At 37.7% G+C, this 22,370-nt stretch overlaps 2 protein-coding genes across 2 annotated transcripts; both read left to right on the top strand.

Annotated features, from left to right (window-relative positions):
* The first annotated feature begins 1,840 nt into the window (after positions 1-1,840).
* On the top strand, positions 1,841-8,298 carry LOC107308399 (interstitial collagenase-like). Its single transcript, XM_015852267.2, has 10 exons — positions 1,841-2,020; positions 3,005-3,249; positions 3,526-3,674; positions 3,764-3,889; positions 4,476-4,637; positions 5,019-5,136; positions 5,848-5,981; positions 6,589-6,748; positions 7,633-7,733; positions 7,953-8,298. Exons 1-10 carry the CDS (start codon positions 1,916-1,918, stop codon positions 8,051-8,053), a joined length of 1,401 nt encoding a protein of 466 aa, XP_015707753.1. The 5' UTR covers positions 1,841-1,915; the 3' UTR covers positions 8,054-8,298.
* A 5,818-nt stretch (positions 8,299-14,116) lies between these two features.
* Positions 14,117-21,944, top strand: LOC107308407 (matrix metalloproteinase-27-like). The gene is made up of 10 exons (XM_015852275.2): positions 14,117-14,341; positions 14,683-14,921; positions 15,547-15,695; positions 16,063-16,191; positions 17,962-18,123; positions 18,308-18,431; positions 19,149-19,279; positions 19,539-19,698; positions 21,076-21,179; positions 21,467-21,944. Exons 1-10 carry the CDS (start codon positions 14,216-14,218, stop codon positions 21,565-21,567), a joined length of 1,425 nt encoding a protein of 474 aa, XP_015707761.1. The 5' UTR covers positions 14,117-14,215; the 3' UTR covers positions 21,568-21,944.
* Positions 21,945-22,370: the final 426 nt, after the last annotated feature.

Raw genomic sequence — 22,370 nt, forward strand, 5'->3', positions numbered from 1 at the left:
TAACTCCACAAAAATATATGATGAGCATTAGAAAGTATAAAGAAATGTTCTTATCCAGGATTAGTATTTGCTCTGCTAAATGCTGCACCATTGTGATAGTAGAATTATATAGTAGACATATTGCCTTGATACTTGAGAAACTACTTTGAGTACTTCCTGAAGGGTACTTTCAACTTCTTTGGAGCTGAACTCAGTGATCCTTGTGAGTCTTTTCCAGTTTGGGGTATTCTGTAATTCAATCATTCTAGAACAATAAAATTTTCAACCTGCATTATATCTCTTCAGATCAAACCCTCACAAGGTATCAGAAATAAAGGAGAGTGGTACATATTTGCCTTTTCCCATCTCACTCCAGTCTTTATTTTTCCATTTTATGACATTGAATGACACACAGAAAACTGTACTGGGAGAAACCTACAGAGGTTTCTGCAGTGTCTCTGGCATGGAGAGCAACACCAAATTCAGCCTTACAACTCCTAGCAGTAGCAAGCTTGCAGCCCATTCAGGCAATCTACTTTGGTACTTAGCTGTCCTTGCAGTTAGAAATGCTTTCCTCAAATTGGGAGTCTATACTATAGGTGCCCACATACCCCACATGAGTAAAATTCTCTTATCTCCACAAAAACTTAGCCAATATAGTCAGCTTCTGTTGATCTTAAAATCCATTCCATGTGGTCAATAGAATGACTCCCTAGAATCAATTTTCAAAAAGGGAGGTAATTCTACATTACATATAGAGATATCTGTGCATCAAAACGAAGTTGATTCTACATCAGAGGATCATTCATTTGGCCATACCTGAGACACACACCTGAGGCTTATTGCCACAACTTGGGAAGTATGGAGACCTACATCCTTGCAGGGTAGCTGGAGGTCAGGTGGGATTTCCTAGAAGATCTGAAATTGCACAAATACTCAGCTAAATCCCAAACCTTGTGTCTACATATAATCACTCCTGTTTAAGGCCACTGTAGAGTCTTGGTAAACATTCATAGTCTGTCTTTTAGGAGCAGTTCTTCATTTATTTAACAACACCTATCTCACCTTAATTAAACAGGGAACAGTGTTACAGTATAGTTTACAATATTTATTTTCAAAATACACAAATGCTTCTTTTGATTTTTGTGCAGTCTTCCTAATCAAAGCTCATCTCTGTGCATGGGTCCAGACACCCCACTGCACTACTTTTGGCAAGAGCATAAACAGTATTCTATTCATCATACATAGGGAAACATACCTTATGCATCCTGGTAACCTGATTTTTTTAATATCAGTCAAAAACGAACCATTTTAGCTCTCCATTTTAGGAAAAGCAGAGGGTTGTTTCAGACAGAACTGCTAATTACCTCATGGCAGCTCTCCTGGATTTATGACTCTAATTATTCCCAGATCAGTTCTTTGCATTTTCTTTTATATGTTACTGATACTTACTTTGACTATATGTATTTTAAGAAAACATACATCGTTACTGATTATAGTACAGTGCAATATTATGTTATTGTTATTTCATATTATTGCTCCAGTATATCAAGAACTTTATCCACAAATTTCATATATACATTTCATATATATTTTATACATTTGAAATGCAATTCTACCTTTTATCTGAAGAGTTTCCCCTTATTTATTAAAAGCATGGTGAAATTGCCCAAAACAGAAGGCTCAGGAAAAAAAAAAAAAAAAAAAAAAAAAAAAAAATAAAAAAAAAAAAAAGGAATGGTAACATTAGTTAAACTCATTTCATCACTCCCTAATGACGAAACATTTATGCATCATTTTTACTAATCAGAGGATATTATGCAGCATGAGTCAGACTGTCACTGATTTACAATTTAGCTATATAAACAGAGCTGAGAAACGTGTTCAATAGGTCAAGACTTCACAGTGTAGCTGAAGCAGAGAAGCTTTGACAAGAATGAAGGTCCTTTCTCTTCTCCTGTTGCTGTATGTGGGGATCTCCTCTGCTTTCCCTGTGGATCCTGAAAAAGAAGATGAAGGAAAAAATATAGATCTTGTGGAGGTAAATATTTTCTACTTCATTTCTAAATGAAACAGAAATTAGTCTGAGAGATAACTAGAATTATTTTGAGCAAATGTTACTTGAAAATAAAGGCATTTCATTTTGCAGAGGCTTGAAGAGAAAGCTTTTCCTATTAATCTGAACTTTTTGTGAGAATTTTCATGAAGTTGCTTACTTATCTAAAATTGCATAGCTTAAATCTGATGTTGTCAGTAAGATGTTAAAAATAATACAGAAACATAAGTTCTAGTCACAAGGCTGTGCAGAATTAGTCAAAATCAGGAACAAGCTATATTTCAAACGTGCTCTGAAAACTGTGACATGATCAGCCTTGGTAACATAGGGAAAGAAACTCATTTGAATCATGTATGTATTTCAATATTTGGTTGAATTGATCTTTTATGGGATGTTTTGTTTGTGGTTTGTTTTTTTTTAATTCTTCAAGAAATGCAACAATTATATAGATATTTGAGCACTGGAGAAAAAAAGTTGATGAAATTTAATAGGAATACCCGGTTTTGTCAAGTCACATTTCATAGCTAAAAATAAATGTCATGATTTGCCAAGTGCTGGCTCTACTCTATTCACTGACTTTGTCAGGAGTCCTGTGTCTGGAGCTTCACTGCCAATTTCTATTTCCTTGAATGAGACATGTGAAGTTATAAGCTTCCTTTAAAAGGTCTGCTACTAAAATAACAGGTTATAATAAATAAATGGGGAATTAATTATTAATAGCAAATATTCGATTTCTAATACATGGTCTCCATATAGTCCATCAGTGAAGAAAGAAATCTAGTTAACTGTGAAAACTGTAAATCATATCTACCTTTTCACACTGATTTTTGAAAAAAATAGGTGGCTCTAGCCCTTGATAGACACAAGGCTTCATGATAGAACAGTTCAAGATAACTTAGGAAATATAAATGTGACTGATGACAATACTGATACATCAGAATACTCTTCTTTATAAAAATTCTGGTTCAGACTTATCTACAGAATTTCTACAATCTTGAAAAAGATCATCGGCCTCATTTAAGGAAGGGAGGTAAAAATCATCTTGCTGAAAAGCTCAAAGAAATGCAGGAATTCTTTGGACTACAAGTGACTGGGAAACCTGATCATGACACTTTGGAGATGATGAATAAACCCAGGTGTGGTGTTCCTGATGTAGAGCAATACGTCTTCACAACAGGGAATCCAAAATGGAAGAAAAATAATCTGACATACAGGTAACATTTCCTAATCTGCTTCATGTAGATGTAAACCTAGCATTTCAGTTTTGGGGTCCTGAGGTAGATTATGACCTATGCAGAATGACATGCAAAATGATAACTGATTTCTAGAAAGAAATAAGCATTCTGGAAGGCATTACCTAAAGTTAAGTCATTATTGATTTGTACTTATGAAATAAATACTTAATAGATATTACTTTTGTACAAATGAATATTTTTCAATTGAAGCTCTGTATTTTTAGCATTATGTAATGTGTTCATTTTCATTTGAAGGATTGTGAATTACACCAGAAAGATGAGACAAACTGATGTAGATGCAGCAATTCAAAAAGCTCTGAATGTCTGGAGCAGTGTGACACCATTGACATTTCAAAAGACTAAGGACAAAATAGCAGACATAATGATCTCGTTCGAATATAGAGGTAAAACTGATATCTTTACATATTGAGTAGACAGCTGAAATCATAGAAATAACTTGGGATTCTAAGTGATTTTTTACTCTTCATTTTAGATCACAAAGACAACTCTCCTTTTGATGGCCCTGATGGGCAGCTGGCTCATGCTTTTCAACCAGGAGAAGGTCTTGGTGGAGATGTGCATCTCGATGACGAGGAAGCCTGGACAAAAGATGGAAGAGGTAAAGGCTAAGATCGAATCAATTTACACAGTTTTACCTTGTACAATTTTTCTCATGAGGTAGTAAGCTCACAGGACTAATTGCAGATAAAAAGTGTGTAAGGGTGGCACAGCTTGTCGTTTTAATTTCTTTTTTTATTTTTTTTTTGCCTGTGATTCATTGGTAGAAATCTTTCTTCACTTAGCACTTCAGTGTTTCAAACTAGTCAATTCGAATGCCATCAAATCTCGCGTTGTGAAACAGTGTTCTGCTGAATCACTGAACTTTCAAAATCATTGGAATGATTTTTGATCCTGAGCAGTTTATGCAATAGCAGGAGAAATAAGGATTGTGTTTAAGATACAACAATACTGGAGATAGGATAAAGAGATCATAATTAGAATGTCCAATGTTCGTCAAACACTCATATAGATCTTCTGCTACAACATTTTTTTAATTATAACGTGGGTCGAATTACTTACAACTTATCTTGTAGCTGTAACACGTTGTGGTAAATTGCATAAAACTCTTTTCCATTATAAATAATGTAGTAAATTTTGTGGTAAATACAAAAACAGACTTTATCTGTTTCCTATTTATTGCACAGGCTACAACTTGTTCATTGTTGTTGCCCATGAGCTTGGCCATTCACTGGGTCTGTCCCATTCAAATGATCCTGGAGCACTGATGTATCCAAATTATGCCTACACAGACCCCAAAGAATTCCGTCTTCCTCAGGATGACATTGATGGCATTCAAGCCATTTATGGTAAGAAATAAATATTTTTTTGTTTAATATTTCTATTTGAAGGCTGGCTAACAGTGATAATAATATATTTTAAAATATGTTTATTTCACCTACATGAAAAGTCTAAGTGTTATAAATAATGGATAACAGAATAAGGAAAAACCTGGAGGCTGCCTTCAGCTAAAGACCTGCCCTGGAAAAAACCTTGGAAAAGATGAACTCAACTCCCTTAACGATATTAAAAGTTTGGGTTTTTGTGACAGACATTCAGTTTAGAATGATATGCCCTTTCATTTTCTTTAAAGATCCTCAACAACCATGGACACCTTCTGAACGCTGCCTTTATTGTGTATTTCCCTAAATACAAACTGAAAGATTTTTATTTGATTTTTCTTTGTTTAGGACAGTCTAATGATGCTGTGCAGCCTACAGGGCCCACAACCCCACAAGCTTGTGACCCTAACTTGACATTTGATGCCATTACAACTTTGCGTGGAGAAATGATGTTCTTTAAGGGCAGGTAATACCAATAAGCACATACATCATCTCTTAAAAGTATCCAATAGCTTTAAAAAAAAAAGTAATCCATGAGGGAAAATTATCATTTTGAAATGTAGTACGAAGAGAAAGGGTATAAAACCATTATGTATCTATTTATCCAAGACAGCATTCTTAACTCATTAATATCAAGAGTCATAATTGACAAGAGAAGTGAAGGAGATCAAGAACGGTAGCCTTTTTTTCTAACTATTATGCCATTGTGGTCATTGCTGTGCTAGACTTGGCTCTGAACTAGATTCAACTAATAGCAAAGCAACAGTATTCATCTATTCCTTGATGGTGTGCTCATGTGTCCCACAGTGTAAGCCTACTACTGCACACATAAAAGAGCAAAGCCACAACTGAACGTACTAGTACATAGAAAGGCATACTAGGTGCTCACTGACACCAATGATCAGCCTTTCTGTCCTACAGAGAAACAGAAGGACTTATATTTATCTTGCCTGATTTTTGGTATAGAGGCACTGAAGCTCAGATTTCAACCACTCTAGACTTCTTTTACATTCACTGGAGTGGGATGCATACCCAGAGGGTGATAATGACATTAGACAGAATACATCGCTAAGTGTAGGTACTCATCTCTCTCCTGTTATACTCCAGGAGCTATAATCATTGTCTGACATCTGTGAAGAGTGGAACTATTTTAATCTATAAATTTTGTTCAAACCAGATACATGCTGCGCAAACATCCTGAGAGGTCAGAGACAGAGCTCAATTTTATCTCACTGTTCTGGCCAAATTTGCCATCAGGAATTCAAGCTGCTTATGAGAACATTGAAAGAGATGAAATTTTGCTCTTTAAAGGTAATGGCATCTGAAATCCTTTACTTTTTCTGATCAGTTCCTCCCACAACCTTTGCAAACTATGCAATTTCAGAGGCTAAATGTGGTTCTTTAACACAGCTCAGAGAAACAGGGTCTCTTACAAAGCTGCAAAGCATTGAACCTGTGCCTGACAGAGCTATAATTCTGGAAGAGATCTCCAGAGACCATAATCCTAAAAAACATTCTCATTCTGCTTTATTTAGTGCTCTGAAAAAGAAGGCATGAAAATAGCTTCCCTTCTTCAGATCTAGTTCTCTTTAGATAATAGCGTTTCACTTATGCAGAAGATTTTTTGCTAAGTTCTATCAAGTAATTCAGCTGGTAGATAGAGGAATTTGCACATCATTGTTACTCTTCCCACTGTCAGCTTGGAATATATTGTTACAAGATGGTCTAATAGGATTCCTAACCAAAAAAGTCTGAAGCCTAGTTTAAAACAGAGCAAGAGGATTATTTATTAGACTATTAAAAGAAAAATTCTGGAAATATATTTCAAAATGTATTCTTTAGAAATTATATAATGAACCTCAATTTAAGTGCTTACCATATAAAATGCAATTAAATGAGACATGCTTATATTTTTCAGAGGATAAATACTGGGTTGTCAGAGGATATGACATCGCATATGGCTATCCCAAACCAATCTATCGTTTGGGATTCCCAAAGACTGTTAAAAGAGTTAATGCAGCTTACAGTGATGAGACCACAGGAAAAACATATTTCTTTGTAGCTGACAGATACTGGAGGTAAGGTTTAATATTTATCAGAAAGAATATTTTGACTTCTATCTGAAAATTCATATAATTAATAAAAAGTAAGCTACGATGTTCAAGTATACTCTGGAAATTCAAGCAGGTTTGTCTTAAAGTTTAAAGAACTAAAGCATTTGCTATCAAATGTCAATACTTCTAAAGCTTTGTTTGCCATTCATTACATTCCTGTAGTGACAACACAATTACTTGCTACCAGATGAAGTATCTGTCCATTGAAACAGCTATTATACAGCAAAATTATTCACTTTTTAATCAAAGTAGCATTGCTTTTCTGTGTAATGTTATGATAGTGTACACTTTTCAGTCACATTTCAAGCAAAAATGAACTATTTATTAGAAGTGTTGTAACTGAATTTTCCTTTGAATAATCAAGCTGTGGATCATCAGCTGTTGTACAGTTATCATCGTTTGTAACTTAAGTGTAGCTCATGAGAAATTTCAGAGAGTAATTTTGTTTCAGAAGTACGTGATTGACAGTAACACAATTACATTTCAGGTCTGTGCTACAGCTTTTCTATTGCCCTCCTATGCTAGGATTTTAGACTAAATGGGATATCCAGCAGCAAGACATAGAAACACATTTTAGATGCAATGATGGCCAAGGTGTTAGCTCAGCCTGAAAATCATTAGTATGTTCCTGGGCTCCATTCCCAGGATCCTTGAGAAAGAAGGGTTTCCAAACACTCATCAGTACCTTACTGCATAACAGGAAAAAATCAAAATCTATTTTAGTTTATCCTTATGAGACTTCAGTCTAAGAGCAGAGTTGCATACGTGTATGAATTTGCTTTGAAGTTTTAAAATACTATCTATCTGCTTCACTACAAGTGGTAATTATGGCTTTCTTGTGTGCTCAGATATGATGAAAACAAAAAATCCATGGATCATGGCTATCCCAGGAAAATAATCCAGGACTTTGGAAAAATTGGCAGAGTTGATGCTGTTTTCCAGAAAGATGGTACGTAAAAATATCTTTAACCTGAGTTTATTCAAATATCTGGCCTTCTAAAGACAGAATCGTTTATTTTCAAAAACCTGTTATTAGCCCTGAAACAAAGCAGCTGAGATGGAAATGAAAAATAGCAAGTATGCATGGAGTGGTTTTGCTGATTTTTTACCCCAGAATGCTAAAAAGAAGTAATCTATGAAATATAATTGGATTTAATTTTGTTTCCAGGCTATGTCTACTTCTTCCATGGAACAACTCAGTTCCAGTTTGATCCTCGTGCCAAACGGATTGTCAATCAAATGAAGAGCATTAGCTGGTTTAATTGTTAATTGCAATGATTGTTTTTCTTTTCCACGTGCACACTGTATATTTTTATGTGTATATTTTATATGTATATTTTTTACATGCTGAATTTTTCAGCATTTCTTGACTAAAAGGTCAGAATGGATTTCTGCCTAGATTCCACAGAAGTATATTTTTAATAATTATTAACTGTAATAAAAAATGTGTTTATATAACTTATTACACTTTTACCTGCTGCATTAAATATTCCTAATAAATTGCATTTGTTGTATCTTTTTGTCCTTGCTTCCTTATTTGCACTAATATTCAAGAGCAAACTCTAGTTTCAACACTAAAAATTTTACTCTGGCATGAAAAGGCAAATCTTCCCAAGTGAGGCAGAGGAGCAACTAGCAGGCTCTGAGCTCCATTGCTCCACAAAAGCTCTGGTGAAAATATTATGGGTAATTAGGACAGCTGGGACTCATGAACTTCAGTCCATAAATCCCACTTCCCCTTTTTCCTCTCTCTTTTCTTCCACACCTTCCAGTCTGAGCCTTTCCTCCAGAGCACAGGTCTTTGCAAACACAGGCATTTTTTCCCCTAATGACTTTAAATTTAAAAGCCAAATTTAAAACTGAAAACTGTAATATTGCACAGGAGACTGCTGAAACCTCTACCCTGATCTGATAGGTCACATTATACAAAGGGTGGTTAAGAAGCCTCCTCATTCATGGCTCTGTCAATTGCTTACCATTTCAGTAGCTACTAAATCCTTCCTAATTTCACTGGAATAAAGGATGAAGCTCACTTTAAAAACTACAGTCCTTGGCCAAACAAGAAATTCACTAAAAATACAGCTTTGCATCCAGCTTTACCACAGTTTTCTTCAAATATCCTCAATTAAAATGGTCTTTGATGGGTTATTCACTTTATTTTTGTAGCTCAGATGATAACTTTAAAAGCCATGTGGAGATAACAAAGCTAATTTTCTCATACTTCTTCTGCATGGTGCAATACAGTAGCCAAAAACCTTCAGAGGAGGATTCTGGGTTACTGCAAAAGAAATAATAGGATTCCGAGAAAAGTTCATATAACCTCATAATTTTTTTTATTACTTATCTGTCTGTACTGGAAGTCTGTTAAATTACATCCTTTGTAAATAAAGAACAGGTTTAGTAATTCTCACCTCCATTAAATTCAAGAGTACAAATTAGTCTAAATAGTGTTAAAAGATAAAAAACTGCATAACTGAAAAATGGAGATTAGGTTTTATAAGGAATGTCATGCACAAAAAAAGAATAGTAATTAAATTATAGTAAGTAAAAAAATTTAATTAAGTTAATTTCTATGAATCTTGTTCTCTCAGAGTCATTCAGGTACCAGTTGGTTAATTCAAAACATCAGTGGCAATCCTTTTTAATTTTTTTTTCTTGCATAAGCTCGAACTGTTGGATAATTAATCCAACAATTGTTTCAAAAGTACATAAATCTAAATTGATTGTGTGGCTTTACTGGAGATTGTCTCCAGGCGTATCAGCAGAAGATTGGAAGGAAAGATAATACTTCTTTCTAGACCAAGATTAAATTAAAAAATCGAAAATTGGGCTATATATTCCCTTCAGATGTGAACAGATCCTCCGAGTTACAGCAGAACCACAGAATCACAGAATCACCAAGGTTGGAAAAGACCGCAAGATCACCCAGTCCAACCATCCACCCATCACCAATAGTTCTCACTAATCCATGTCCCTCAACACAACATCCAAACGTCTTGAACACCTCCAGGGTCAGTGACTCCACCACCTCCCTGGGCAGCCCATTCCACTGCCTGACCACACTTTCAGAGTAATATTTCCAAACGTCCAGCCTGAACCTCCACTGGTGTAGCTTGAAGCCATTTCCTCTAGTCCTATCACCAGCCAAGACTACCAGGTCAGAGAGTGGAGTACCCTGAGGATAACTGGTCTGATCTTTAAAGACAGATGCAAAGAAGACATTCAGAACCTCTGCCTTTTCCTTATCCTCAGTGAACACATTCCCTGCCTCATCCAGTAAAGACTGGAGACTCTCCTTAGTCCTCCTCTTACTGTTGATGTATTTGTAAAAGAGTTTCTTGTTCCCTTTTACCCCAGCAGCCAGGTTGACTTCAAGCTGGGCTTTTGCCTTTCTGATTTTCTCTCTACACATCTTAACAACTTCTCTGTACTCTTTCTGAGTTGCCTGTCCCTTCTATTACAGGAAGTAGATTCTCTTTTTTTCTCCCAGAGCCTCAAGAATAGCTCCCTATTCATCCACGCTGGTCTTCCCTGCTGGCTCATTTTGCAGCACAGGGGGACCACCTGTTCCTGTGCCTTTAAGACTTTGTTCTTGAAGAGCAACCAACCATCTTGGACCCCTTTACTCTCTAAGACTGAACCCCAGGGGACTCCCCTGTCTTCTGAACAATTCAAAGTCCGCCCTCCAGAATCCAAGGTAGTGGCCTTGCTGCTACACCTCCTGGCTCCAACAAGAATTGAGAACTCTACCATTTCATGGTCACTCTGTCCAAGACAGCCCCCAACCTGCACATCTCCCACCAGACCTTCTCTGTTTGTGAACAGCAGGTCTAGCGGGGCAGCTCTTCTTGCAGGCTTTCTTACCAGCTTCCTCAGAAAATTATCTTCCATACACTCCAGAAACCTCCTAGACTGCTGCTTCTGCACTGTGCTATTCTCCCAGCATATGTCAGGGAAGCTGAAATCCCCCATGAGGACAAGGGCTGGCAATCATGCAGCTTCCAACAGCTAATCGTAGAACACCTCATCTGTCTCTTCATCCTTGTTTGGCGGTCTATAGCAAACGCCCATCATGATGTCTGCCTTGTCAGCCCTTCCCGTGATTTTTACCCAAAAGGATTCAACCTTATCATCCCCAGCCACAACCTTATCATCCCCAGCCACAAGCTCAGTAACATCAAAGCACTCTCTAACATAGAGAGCCACACTGCCACCCCTCCTTCCTTGCCTATCCTTCCTGAAGAGTTTGTAGCCCTCCAAGGTAGCACTCCACTAATGGGAGTGGTCCCAACCACTAATACCCCTCTAGAAATAAAAATTAAGGGTAAATATGGAACAGAAAAAAATGTTTAACATGAGACAAAGGGTAAGGAGGTAGGTATGTTTTAAAGGAAAGAAAGGGAGAAAAGATAATTTATGACCCTGTTTAGGCAGCTGAAATGCAGCAAAAGTGTTTTCATGTGATCTCAGCCATACACTCTCATGTGTCACGGGTTACCTAGATTTACCTATGCCCGTGACAGGGGGAAGCCACCCCGTAGGGCCCCCCCACCCTAGGGCCCAGAAAGGAGGGGGAAAAAGGGAAATGGGATAAAAACAGCGGCAATCTAAGGAGGAAAAACTTATTTTACTAAATATGATATCAGAATACAAGATAACACAATATAATATAATTGAGGCTAATAAATTGAACGAAACAGAGAGAGTCCCTGAAAACCAAGAGGCCTACTGTGAACTCTAGGCAACACGGCTGGAACACTTCCCACTCTCTGAGAAGTCCGAGAAAGCGAGCACTCCAGCCTGGGAAGAAGATTATACAGCGTCCTGGTCCCGTGACTTATCCTTGACCGTGATGTTCTCTGGGATATGTAGTCTTCTTCTGTGAACTGCACATTCAATAAAAGTATCCATGCTTTACATGATGTTATTATGTGGAATACTGATAGCAAAATTACAAAATTACAAAACCATGACACATGGTAGTCAAAGGTTTTGGTCAAGACATTTGGTGAGCTCCTGGAAACTGCACAGATCATCCTAAGTTCACATCCTACATGTGGTCAGAATAAATGCCATTTGACCGTACTGGTTAGATTTCTGTTGATATCACACAAATCTAGACAGTTAAATCACATATAGACACCAGTAGAGAGAACAGTCTGGAGAGCTGAATCCCTGATGGTATCATGTTAAGATGACCATGCTGCAGAAGTACTGAAGATTGCTATAGCTCTTTGTAGTGTCACTTGGCACTGCTGATGTGGTGAGGAAAGACAGTGACTTCCTAAAACTTGGGTCACCTTACAGCAATTTGGATAAAACCTATTCTAAGACTACAAAGGAAGTCACGAGGTAGATCAGCATCCTTTAACCGATGCTAAAGATAAGAAGGAAACTGCAACCAGCAGCTGCCCTACAGCTACTTCTTTTCTCAGGCCTCGAGGCTTGGTACAGATGTATTTGTGAAACACTGTCTGTGAGAAACTCCACTTGTGCCTCCCTCCCATGAGCAGTGGGAACTGGCTGCTGTGTTGTGCAAGCGGTCAAGAAGCAAAAACCTTACACCAGATTTGAGTAATGTAGGACTCCACAAGCTGGCATACAAGTCTCTTTTAAGCAAAAAGGAATGTAGCTTGAAACTAGAGATATATTCTAAATCAGTTGTTTAATCTCTACTCTCGCTAAAGGCAAAAATAGGGTACCTATCGAGACAATTCATCCTATCCTAAGATAGCTGGTTGAGTTACTTTCCAGAGAGACATATTTCTCCATTTTCTACACACAGATGCTCAACTAACAAATGCATAAAGTTAGGTGCAACTAGTCTTTACCCAGCTGCTTCTGTTGTCTTTGTCCTTTCACTGCTATGCAGCAAGCAACAACAGAAGGAAAAAACCAAACCTCCTCACAGTGTTGCCTTGATTTTTTACAAAATTATATTCAAATCAGACAAAACACTTTTGAAAAGAATCTTCGCATTTCACCAAGAATTGTGCACAGTGCAAAAGCCACTTAACTGGGGTTTGTATTTTATACCCTATGCTATGTATGTAATCAGAGAGCAACGCCTTCTAGTCTTAAAGCTATTGAGACAACCAAACATTTCAGTTTTAAAATGTAAAACAGAGCTCAAAAAAACATTCTCCATTTCTGAATAAATGCACGTCATTTTTTGTATCAGTTCAGTCATACTCCCTGTCTCAGAAAATTTGTTGCCCTAGTTTGTACCCCAGTAAGAGAATTGAATGGTATCCTGGTCCTTTGGATCTTTTACCTTATCACAAGAAAATGACTGTAATGACAAATTAAGAGAGGTGGAGGTTTTTGTTATTATAACTGAGAAATGCTATTAAAAAGAAAGCTTAACAAACAAGGATGTATTGTGAAATTTGGGATAGAAAGTTTGTCATTAACGCCTCCAGCTGGAGAAAAGTGGCAGCAATAAACCAACATCATGGAAACAAGGATTTCCTTTAAAAGCCACAGTCCAACATTTCTTACAGCTCTTTCATAAATTTTGAGCAAATACTGCCAGAGCTCCTCAGAGGTGCTGAACACCTTCAGCTCCCATTCCTGTTGGTGAAAGAGGAAGGTGCTTGGCCAGCACAGTATGAAATCCTATAATTTGTCACAGTTTGTGTGACTTCAAACTTCCTTTACTCTGAACTACTTAAGACAGGAAATAATCGTATCCCCTGCGGTTTTTGTGGTTAAACTGAAGTAGTCTTTCTTGATGAAAAGGAAGATAGATAAATAGATGGATTAATAGATAAGTAGATGACTGATGCATGGATAGAAAGATAAACAGATGGTTGATGGATAAATAGGAAGGAAGGAAAGAAAGAAGAAAGAAAAGTATAAGATCATTCACATTCTATGGGCTGGATTTATGGGGAAAGAAATTTTGCGTACAGACATCCTGGAGTTGAACTTTTCCTCCAGTTTCCAAAACAGTCATTCTCACATAATCCAAAAAGTAAATTCTGTACCTCTGCATTCATCCCCAAATTTTAATTTTTAGTATGGGATTCATATCTGGTGTATGACTTCTGTTCTCCAGACTGAGAGTGGACACGAGTCCCTCTACATTTGGAAGCCTCATTTCACACAGCTGGGCTGAGACAACCATTGTCCACCACTGTATCATCATGAAATTGCTCGGGTTCTCTAAAATTCAGTGTAAAATATTTAAAATTAAGTGTCAGGTTCTAAATGGCAGCCAGGCTACTTAGAAGTATTCAAACACTAACTGAGTTCAGATGTCTGTGAAATCGGATGGCTTTAATAAACTGTTCCTGTGTCAGCCAGCAGAGTGTTATAGGATGTCTGGATGTAATCAGGGCATGGCAAATTTTGAGTCATTTTACAGCTGACTCTACAATTCACTCTATAACCATACAACTGCAATCTGAGAAACGATGCACACTTCGTATGAGGATGGAAAGGAGTGTAAGAATGAGGAGTAATTTGCTGCTTCTCTTAACATATGCAGTTGTTTCTAATGCTCTTCCTGTCCACCCCGAGAAAGACAACAAAGAAGATACAAAGCTCATGGAGGTAACTTTATTGTCTGTATCTGAGTCTATAGCCTCTTCTCTTAGATTTAATCTGCTTGTTCCTGCTGCTCAGCAGTTTGTTGTCTTTCTGAGAAACTGCTGTTATACAGAACTCTGTGGTCCAAACTTTATTTAAGTAGTATAATCAGTAAAAACTTGAAATGTCAAGTAAATAAGAATCCTGTTTCTGTTTAGCCATGTTCCTCAGGAAAACATCTGCTTTCCTCTGAAATCAAAGTCAGATGATTCTGCTAGCACAATACACAGACAATGTCAGTACTAAGGTATTTATTTAAGAAACGGATCAAAACATGAAATGTGTTCACTTTGCTTTTTCATTAGGATTACTTAAGTAAATTCTATACCATTGAGACAGACTCGAATCAGCGTGGATGGAAAACAAATGTTGAATCTACAGCTGAGAAACTCCAGAAAATGCAAAGATTTTTTGGTTTGAAAGTGACAGGAAAACCAGACACCGAGACATTAGAAATGATGAAGAAACCTAGGTGTGGCATTCCTGATGTAGGTCTCTATGGTGTTACTCTGCCTGGATGGAAAAAAACCAATCTGACATACAGGTAGTATTTCCATAATTAATTTTCTGAGCTTAAATTGTGGTCTTGTGGGTATCCACTTTTGATATATTTAAATATAACTTCCATAGCAACAGTTTCCATCTGGGAAGACAAAAACATTTTTCTTTCTCCAGCTGTTAGCTGAGCGTATCCCTGAGAGCAATCTCTGAGAGTCAAGCTGGGTATTTTACATTTTATGAGTCAGCTACAGAATCTTGCCTGTTATGTATCATCCCTAATATGTATGTTGTGAGCCAAATAGAAATATCAGTTGTACCCAACACAAGCCCTCCCCCCCCCCCCCCCCCCCCCCCCCCCACTCCATCTTAAAAATCAGCTGTGACTGATAACATAGTCACAAGGAAACAATTTTCTTTATGCTCAAGAGACCGATCCCTGGATAAGGTCCATTTTGAGAAAAACTGTTACCGTGTACACATTTTTCTGAAAAAGACATATTGGACAGTCATCACATCCCTTAAACTCATTTAGTTCCAGATGAGTTTGGGGAGCTATTGGGTTACAGTGTAAATTGCTTCTTATGTATCTCTGTTTATCATCTTAAAAATATCAGAGAAATTCTTTATGCAAGCACTAAGTATTATTGCTTGAACCCTCATAACTGTAGAACTGTGAACTACACACCAGATATGAGCAAAGAAGATGTGGATAAAGCAATCCAGAAGGCATTTAAAGTGTGGAGTACTGTCACCCCACTGATTTTTACTCGCGTCCAAGAGGGAATAGCAGATATAATGGTTGCTTTTGGGACAAAAGGTAATTCAATGACTAAAAATCGATGGTAAGACTAATCTAAAGATTTTCCTGAAGTCATGACATAAACTCAAAGTTATTTCAATATCATATTATGGGACAATATCAAAGAACAAGAGGTAATGGCCTTAAGTTTCATCAGAAGAGATTCAGGTTGTTTATCAGGAAAAATATCTTCTCAGAAACAGTGGTGAGGCACTGGAATGGGCTGTCCAGGGTGGAGTCACTGTCCCTGGAGGTGACCAAGAAAAGTGGAGATATAGCACTGGGCAACATGGTTTAGTGAGTATGGTGGGTTGATGCTTGGACTGAATGATCTTAGAGGTCTTTTCCAGCCTTAATGATTCCACAATTCTATGACTCTACTTAGTTCATGGACATTGCCCTCGCTATTTTGATGGCCCCCTTGGTGTCCTCGCTCATGCCTTCCCACCTGGCAGTGGTTTTGGAGGTGATGTTCACTTTGATGAGGATGAAGATTGGACCATGGGCTCAGATGGTGGGTAACAAAAGGTTTATGAAATGCTATGCAAATAGTAAATTGCTTTCTGATTTTATTAGGCAAAGGATAAAGTGAGACAGAACACTAGCAGTTGGAGGGTGTTACATGCTACTGATGTGAAAACCAGCCTGATCTACTCTAGACCATATTACCACAATCCATGCTGAAAGCTGGCTCTGTCTCACCTCCCAGTGCACATATTGACTCCAAGCTTTCATCACCACACACTGCCCGTCCTCAGCAGTAACACTAAATATGTTCCTCAGTAGTTTGTCATAGCTTTACTTTGTATTCAGTCTAGGATGGGTCAATGTGTTTAAGTGTTCTCCCAGCAATTTCAGGTTCCTGCCACAGCTGGGGATCAGAACATACTGTTTGGACCACCCATGGGCTGAGGTACAGAGTGAGGAAATGACTGCTAATGTGTGCCACCAGGCCTGATGAAAGAGGAACACCAGGGGTTCAACCCTCCTCTTGGGTCCTGCCTGTTCTGTGCCCAGCAGGCCATACAGCACCTGCTGCCTCTGACAGCCCTGTCAGTGTATGGGCACACTGCTGTCTTTTATTTTACACTCTTTTCTCATCTTATTTTGGGGATGGGAAACAGCAAAGGAGAACTGCAATAGACTTGGGGTCATGTTGCAGGAAATACAAAGAACTAACAAACAGGAAGGTGTTGCAAGAGCACTGCACGAGGAGAGATGTGGGCTCATTGCGGCAGAAAAGAGCTGAGGCATGGTGGGTGGGCTTGTCACATGGACAAAATTCATGGGAATAAATGGGTCAGCCCCAGTTTTGCTGCTATTCCTCAGCAGCACAGCACCAGTAATAATGTGCTCCAGAATTTGTTGGCCAGCTCGGAAAGCTCATGAGAAGGAAGAACAGGAAATGTATGTGGAAACTTCAGGATCTGCTTGTCTTTTTGAGAAATGGAAATATTGGCTTCAGCCTGCCTGTCTTGGGCAATCGATGACCAGTCCTCTGCTCTGCCACAGGCTTGTGATCTCCACTGTTATGTTGCTGGCTCCCAGGCAGCAGGGCAGATGATTTTTCTTCCCAAATTCAGAAAGGCGTATTACTTGGAGGAATTCAAGTAATTAAGTGCACGTTGAAAGAAGTCCCATTCTTATCTGCTTATTGTGTTAATATTTCACTAGTAATAAGCATGCATATGCATAATTTTTTAAAGATATTTTATTTGGCAAGGCTATAAAGAAGCTGTATGCTTAAAACTCTTAGATAAGAAGGTAAATCATTCAGGTAAAACTGAATGTTTTTCTTTGTCTGTTCATGACCTCAGCTTTGTTTCTCACATGTAGGAAAGTGACACACAATTACACTTTGGTGTCCCAGCTGAGCACCCTCCTCATTCCCTGGAGTGCAGTCAGTTTGACCTGACTCATGATCTAATCTGCTCAAGCTCAGCTGGGAAACCCTGCCAGGCCACTCCTCAGGGCTGCACCCACACTCATCTCCAGACGTCCATTCATGCCACACACATACTTTCAGCAGCTAATAGAAAGAACAGCCAGAAAGAGAGCCAAGAGTCTCTCCCTCTGAATGGTGGAAGAGTGAAACCTACCTACATATAAAATGTATGCACACATATAAAATATACACACAAATATATGTATAGGTACACGTACTTGTATATGCATACCCTAGTGAATTTTAATGTGAAAATCTCAGCAATAGCTGCGTTGTGTTCAAAATGCATTAGTGATTTGTAGTTCAAAATCAGACCAATCTCTCTATCCATTTCTTAAGGATTCAATTTGTTCCTGGTTGCTGCTCATGAGGTTGGCCATGCACTGGGTCTCTCCCATTCTAATGACCAGAGGGCCTTGATGTTCCCTAATTACGCCTATATCAGCCCCAGTGAATTTCCTCTCTCTCCAGATGACATACATGGCATTCAGTCTATTTATGGTAAGTAAAATCCACTTCCTAAAAAACAAAAACAAAAATAAAAACAAAACTAATCAACAGGGGAATAATTTCTTTCACAACTTTTCAACATAAAATTATTGTATTCACATAATATCAAAATTCATTTATATATGGAAAGCTCAATGTTTCTACAAATTCTGTGTTTCCTAAAACATCCCTCTAGGTTCTGCAACAAAAACCCCAAGTAAAAGGCCAACCACCCCTACATTACCTAACGCCTGTGGCCCCCAGATATCTTTTGATGCTGTAACTACTCTCCGACGAGAAGTCATATTTCTAAAGGGAAGGTAAAAACTGATGCGGCTTTTGTCTCTGCAGAGTTTATGTTCTCATGTTTGTTTTCTATACAGACTGAGTGCCTACATGGATACCATGACTATACTTATGGGATTTATAATGACACAAATGGGTAGAATTCAGAATTAACAGTATATTGAAGTGAAGACTGCTAGTAGATAGATAGGAATTACGCCAATCTTTTTGCAGGATCCTTGAACAAAGTAGCCCACTTGTTTGTTTCAGAAAACATCTTGATCCTAATAGATTTCCTTCCAAATGTACAGACAGTTACACCAAGCAGTGAAAGGAATTTCTGCTGCAACCATTTCTTAAGGGATAAGTACATTCTACAATATAGTTGGACCACTACCTCTTCTAGCTACCTATACAAGCCTTGTATCTGGGCACACAGAGAAAAGCCAGCTTGTGTGAGACCCAGTGCCTCTCACATTGTACAATACAATATCAACCTGCATTTGTCAGCTTCTTATAGGTGATATCATAAATCAAACAATACTAATGAGAAGGGTAATTCCAGAAGTAAATCAGAATCACAAAAAACTCATATCCCAAACAAGGGAATTTTCCTTTCTGACACACCAAGCCAGGTAGTGCCACTGACATGAAGGAACTTGTAAGTTACAATGTTGTTCACATTCTTGTGCATGCATAGAAACATCAGTGGTTTATTATTTACTACTAAACCTGTTTCATATTTAAATCAGACGCTTATGGCGAGCCTATCCTGATAACTCAGAAGTTGAACTTGAATTAATTTCTGCCTTCTGGCCATCTCTGCCATCTGGTATTCAAGCTGCGTATGAGAACATGAAAGATCAGATCTTGTTTTTCAAAGGTGAATTATGAGAGTTTCTTTAAATTTTTCTTACCTTTAATTTTGAGGGAAAATATGAGGGACAGTGGTAGCTATGCTTGAATTTGAAAACCTTATTAGCATAAAAAGGGAGGTTGGGAGGGTTTCATCAAGTTTTCCTGCAATGTACACTGAGGGATTCTATTATTATTATTATTATTATTATTATTATTATTATTATTATTATTAATTTAGTTTCTCAAAATCTAGAGTAGAAGTGTAGAATTATTTCTTTCAATAGGCAATAACTTCTGGGTTGTCAGCGGATATAAGGTGCTGCTTGGTTATCCAAAGAACATCAACACACTAGGCTTCCCTAAAGGTGTTAAGAAAATCGACGCGGCTGTTTGTAACAAAAATACAGGGAAGACAGACTTCTTCACAGGTGACAAGTACTGGAGGTAAGAAAAATAGACAAATACTTTCTTATGATTAATTCCAACATAATTACACTATTGAAATCATCTGTATGATGAAAGAGAAATTAGATCTGTAGATAACTTCTTCCTGCAGGGAAAAGAATAAAGCTCCCACTTTTGAGAGCTTAACAGTGTGCTGAAACAGGCACCCAGGATCATAGAATCATTTTGATGTGTTATAAATGGAAGCTAAAAACAAAAAAACCAAAACAAAAAAAAACAAAAAAAAAAAAAAAAAAAAAAAAAAAAAAAACAAACAAACAACCACATGTAGACTGTATTTACAAATAAAGTAGACAAAATTATCTCTGGAAAATAAAGAATCAAGAGGTAACCTACTTCAGAGGAAAGCTGCCTGATCAGAATTCCTCTGATTTTGGTTCTGAAAAGTCCTAGATTACTTTACCTCTTTTAGAAAGATACAAATGACAGTTCATTTTCCCTTGTTTGACTGGTTAGCATTAGATTTACAGCACACTTCTTTTACATCTAGTATCAGATGTGGAGGTTGGTGTCCCTGCCTGTGGTTGGGAAGGTTGGAAATTCATTATCTTTGAGGTTCCTTCTGACCTGAGCCATTCTGTGAGTCAGTAAAATCCTAATCACTCTCTGTACACATGATTGTCAATTCTTGACCACCAGGCAAATAGAAATAAAATCAGCTTCAAGAAGCTATCAGATTCCTTCTTCATGCAAGGGCGACTGCTGCAAAGGCTTCTTCAGGCAACCAGGAGCATACATGGGTCAAATTTACTTTGTTATGACTAACTGTGGGGCTCCACGGTGAGACATAATTTATCAGCTGAATTTTTGGCTGTATGTGGTTTCCTGTCCTTTGTTTTGGATAGTTTTGGAAAGAATGTTTACAATATCTTGCACTGATATTTTACTGCCTTGGTCACAAGATAAGAAAATAAGAAAACCACAATAGAAAAGTTATCTTACCTAGGAACACTCATTCTCTGAGTCTCAAGATCCCGTGACAATTATTACTTGTATTCAAGGAGAAGAAAAACAAAGGCTTGCTTGCTTAGATTATTTTTTCCTTCAAATTCCTCAAATTTGTTTCCTCAAATCTTCAGGAATCTTGGTTCCTCCTTTCAGTTCTCGAATTCAGTCATCTTATAAAAATTGCCCTGTCTCGATTAGGAACAACTTCATTTTCCTGTCTTCCATTTCAATCTATCTGCTGATAAAGCAATAAAGTATTATATCATAGTCCAAGAGCAATTTAAAATTCATGTAATTTGTGCAGCTAACTCTATACAGACAGTGAATAGCACACAAAGTCTGTTTCATCCTTTACAGAACTGGTGTCTAAATTCTGTAAAATTCCATGTCTCTGCTTATATGATGTAGGTATGATGAAAACACCCAGTCCATGGAGAAGGGTTACCCAAGGAGGACAGTCAATGACTTTCCAGGAATTAGCCAGAGGATTGATGCTGTTTTCCAACATAAAGGTACAGGAAGTTTGGGTACCTGTTTTAGCAGGGGGGTTAGACGATCTCTTGAGGTCCCTTCTAACGCCACTGATTCTGTGATTCTGTGAAATGAGCTTTTAATTAAGATCAGTTTACTTCTTAGGAGTATAAGGTCAGGAGTTATTGCAGATGCCGTACTTCTGAATTTTGCAAGAGACAGAACTCAACAGATGCTCTCCTGTGTGCACAAAGATAGCATTTCCCAGTTTGTTATAATGAAACTACTTCTGGTTTGCATAATGTAACAATTTATTTTTCATTCCTAGGATTATTCTACTTCTTCCATGGATCAAGGCAGTTGAAGTTTGACCCTACTGCTAAAAGAGTTATCAGCGAAACAAAGAGTAACAGCTGGTTTAACTGCTAATACCATCAATCTTTGTTATACACAGCAAATGAAAAAGAAAAAAAAAAAAAAAGTCATTCTAGATTTCTCTACAGTTGTTCATTTATGCACTGTTATATGGAAGAAATAGCTGGACTAGTTTTCATGTGTGTCTACTATTTAAATGAACCAGCGTGCCAGCTGGTAATTTTCCCCCTGATTAGGTGCAAAATGTCCAACATAATTTATCATTTTATGATATGGGACGAAGGGGTCAAATATTTTGGCAATAAATCATTTTAAGTCTGATGTATTTTCAGCTCTGTAAGTTGAAGGCATTTTGTCTTTCTAAGGTAGAGTGAAATACTTCATATTAACATGACTATTAAAGTTGTAAAATATTCTTCCAACATGGAAAATTTGTATTTTCTTTCTTTTCTCCCCAGACATCTTCATGACCCAGCCTTTTTGTTACTCACTTATTCTGCTGCCTCATCTCCTGTCATATTGTCCTGTACCTCTTTGACTATAGCAACTTTGCACCTTTCACACAAAATCAGAATCATTGCCACCAAAGCCATTTCCCTGCCACATTGTCCAAATACATTTACTCACCCCAGTCTGTCTTTCTAGCATAACAGTTATTTCATCAGCAGCCACTTAGGATCGATTCACAAACCTTTGTAAGCCTACAAAAGATATCCTAATCAAATCCTATTTAAGAAATACATTCTTCTGTCATTCTGTACTGCGCTACCTTTGCTCTAATAGTACAAAATCTGTGCTCCAAGTAGAAATACATCTGACATTTACTGTGTGCTTCCACTGCACTCAGGGCAGATCCC

Source organism: Coturnix japonica, chromosome 1 (genome assembly GCF_001577835.2).
Source record: "Coturnix japonica isolate 7356 chromosome 1, Coturnix japonica 2.1, whole genome shotgun sequence".
Classification (NCBI taxonomy): Eukaryota; Metazoa; Chordata; class Aves; order Galliformes; family Phasianidae; genus Coturnix; species Coturnix japonica.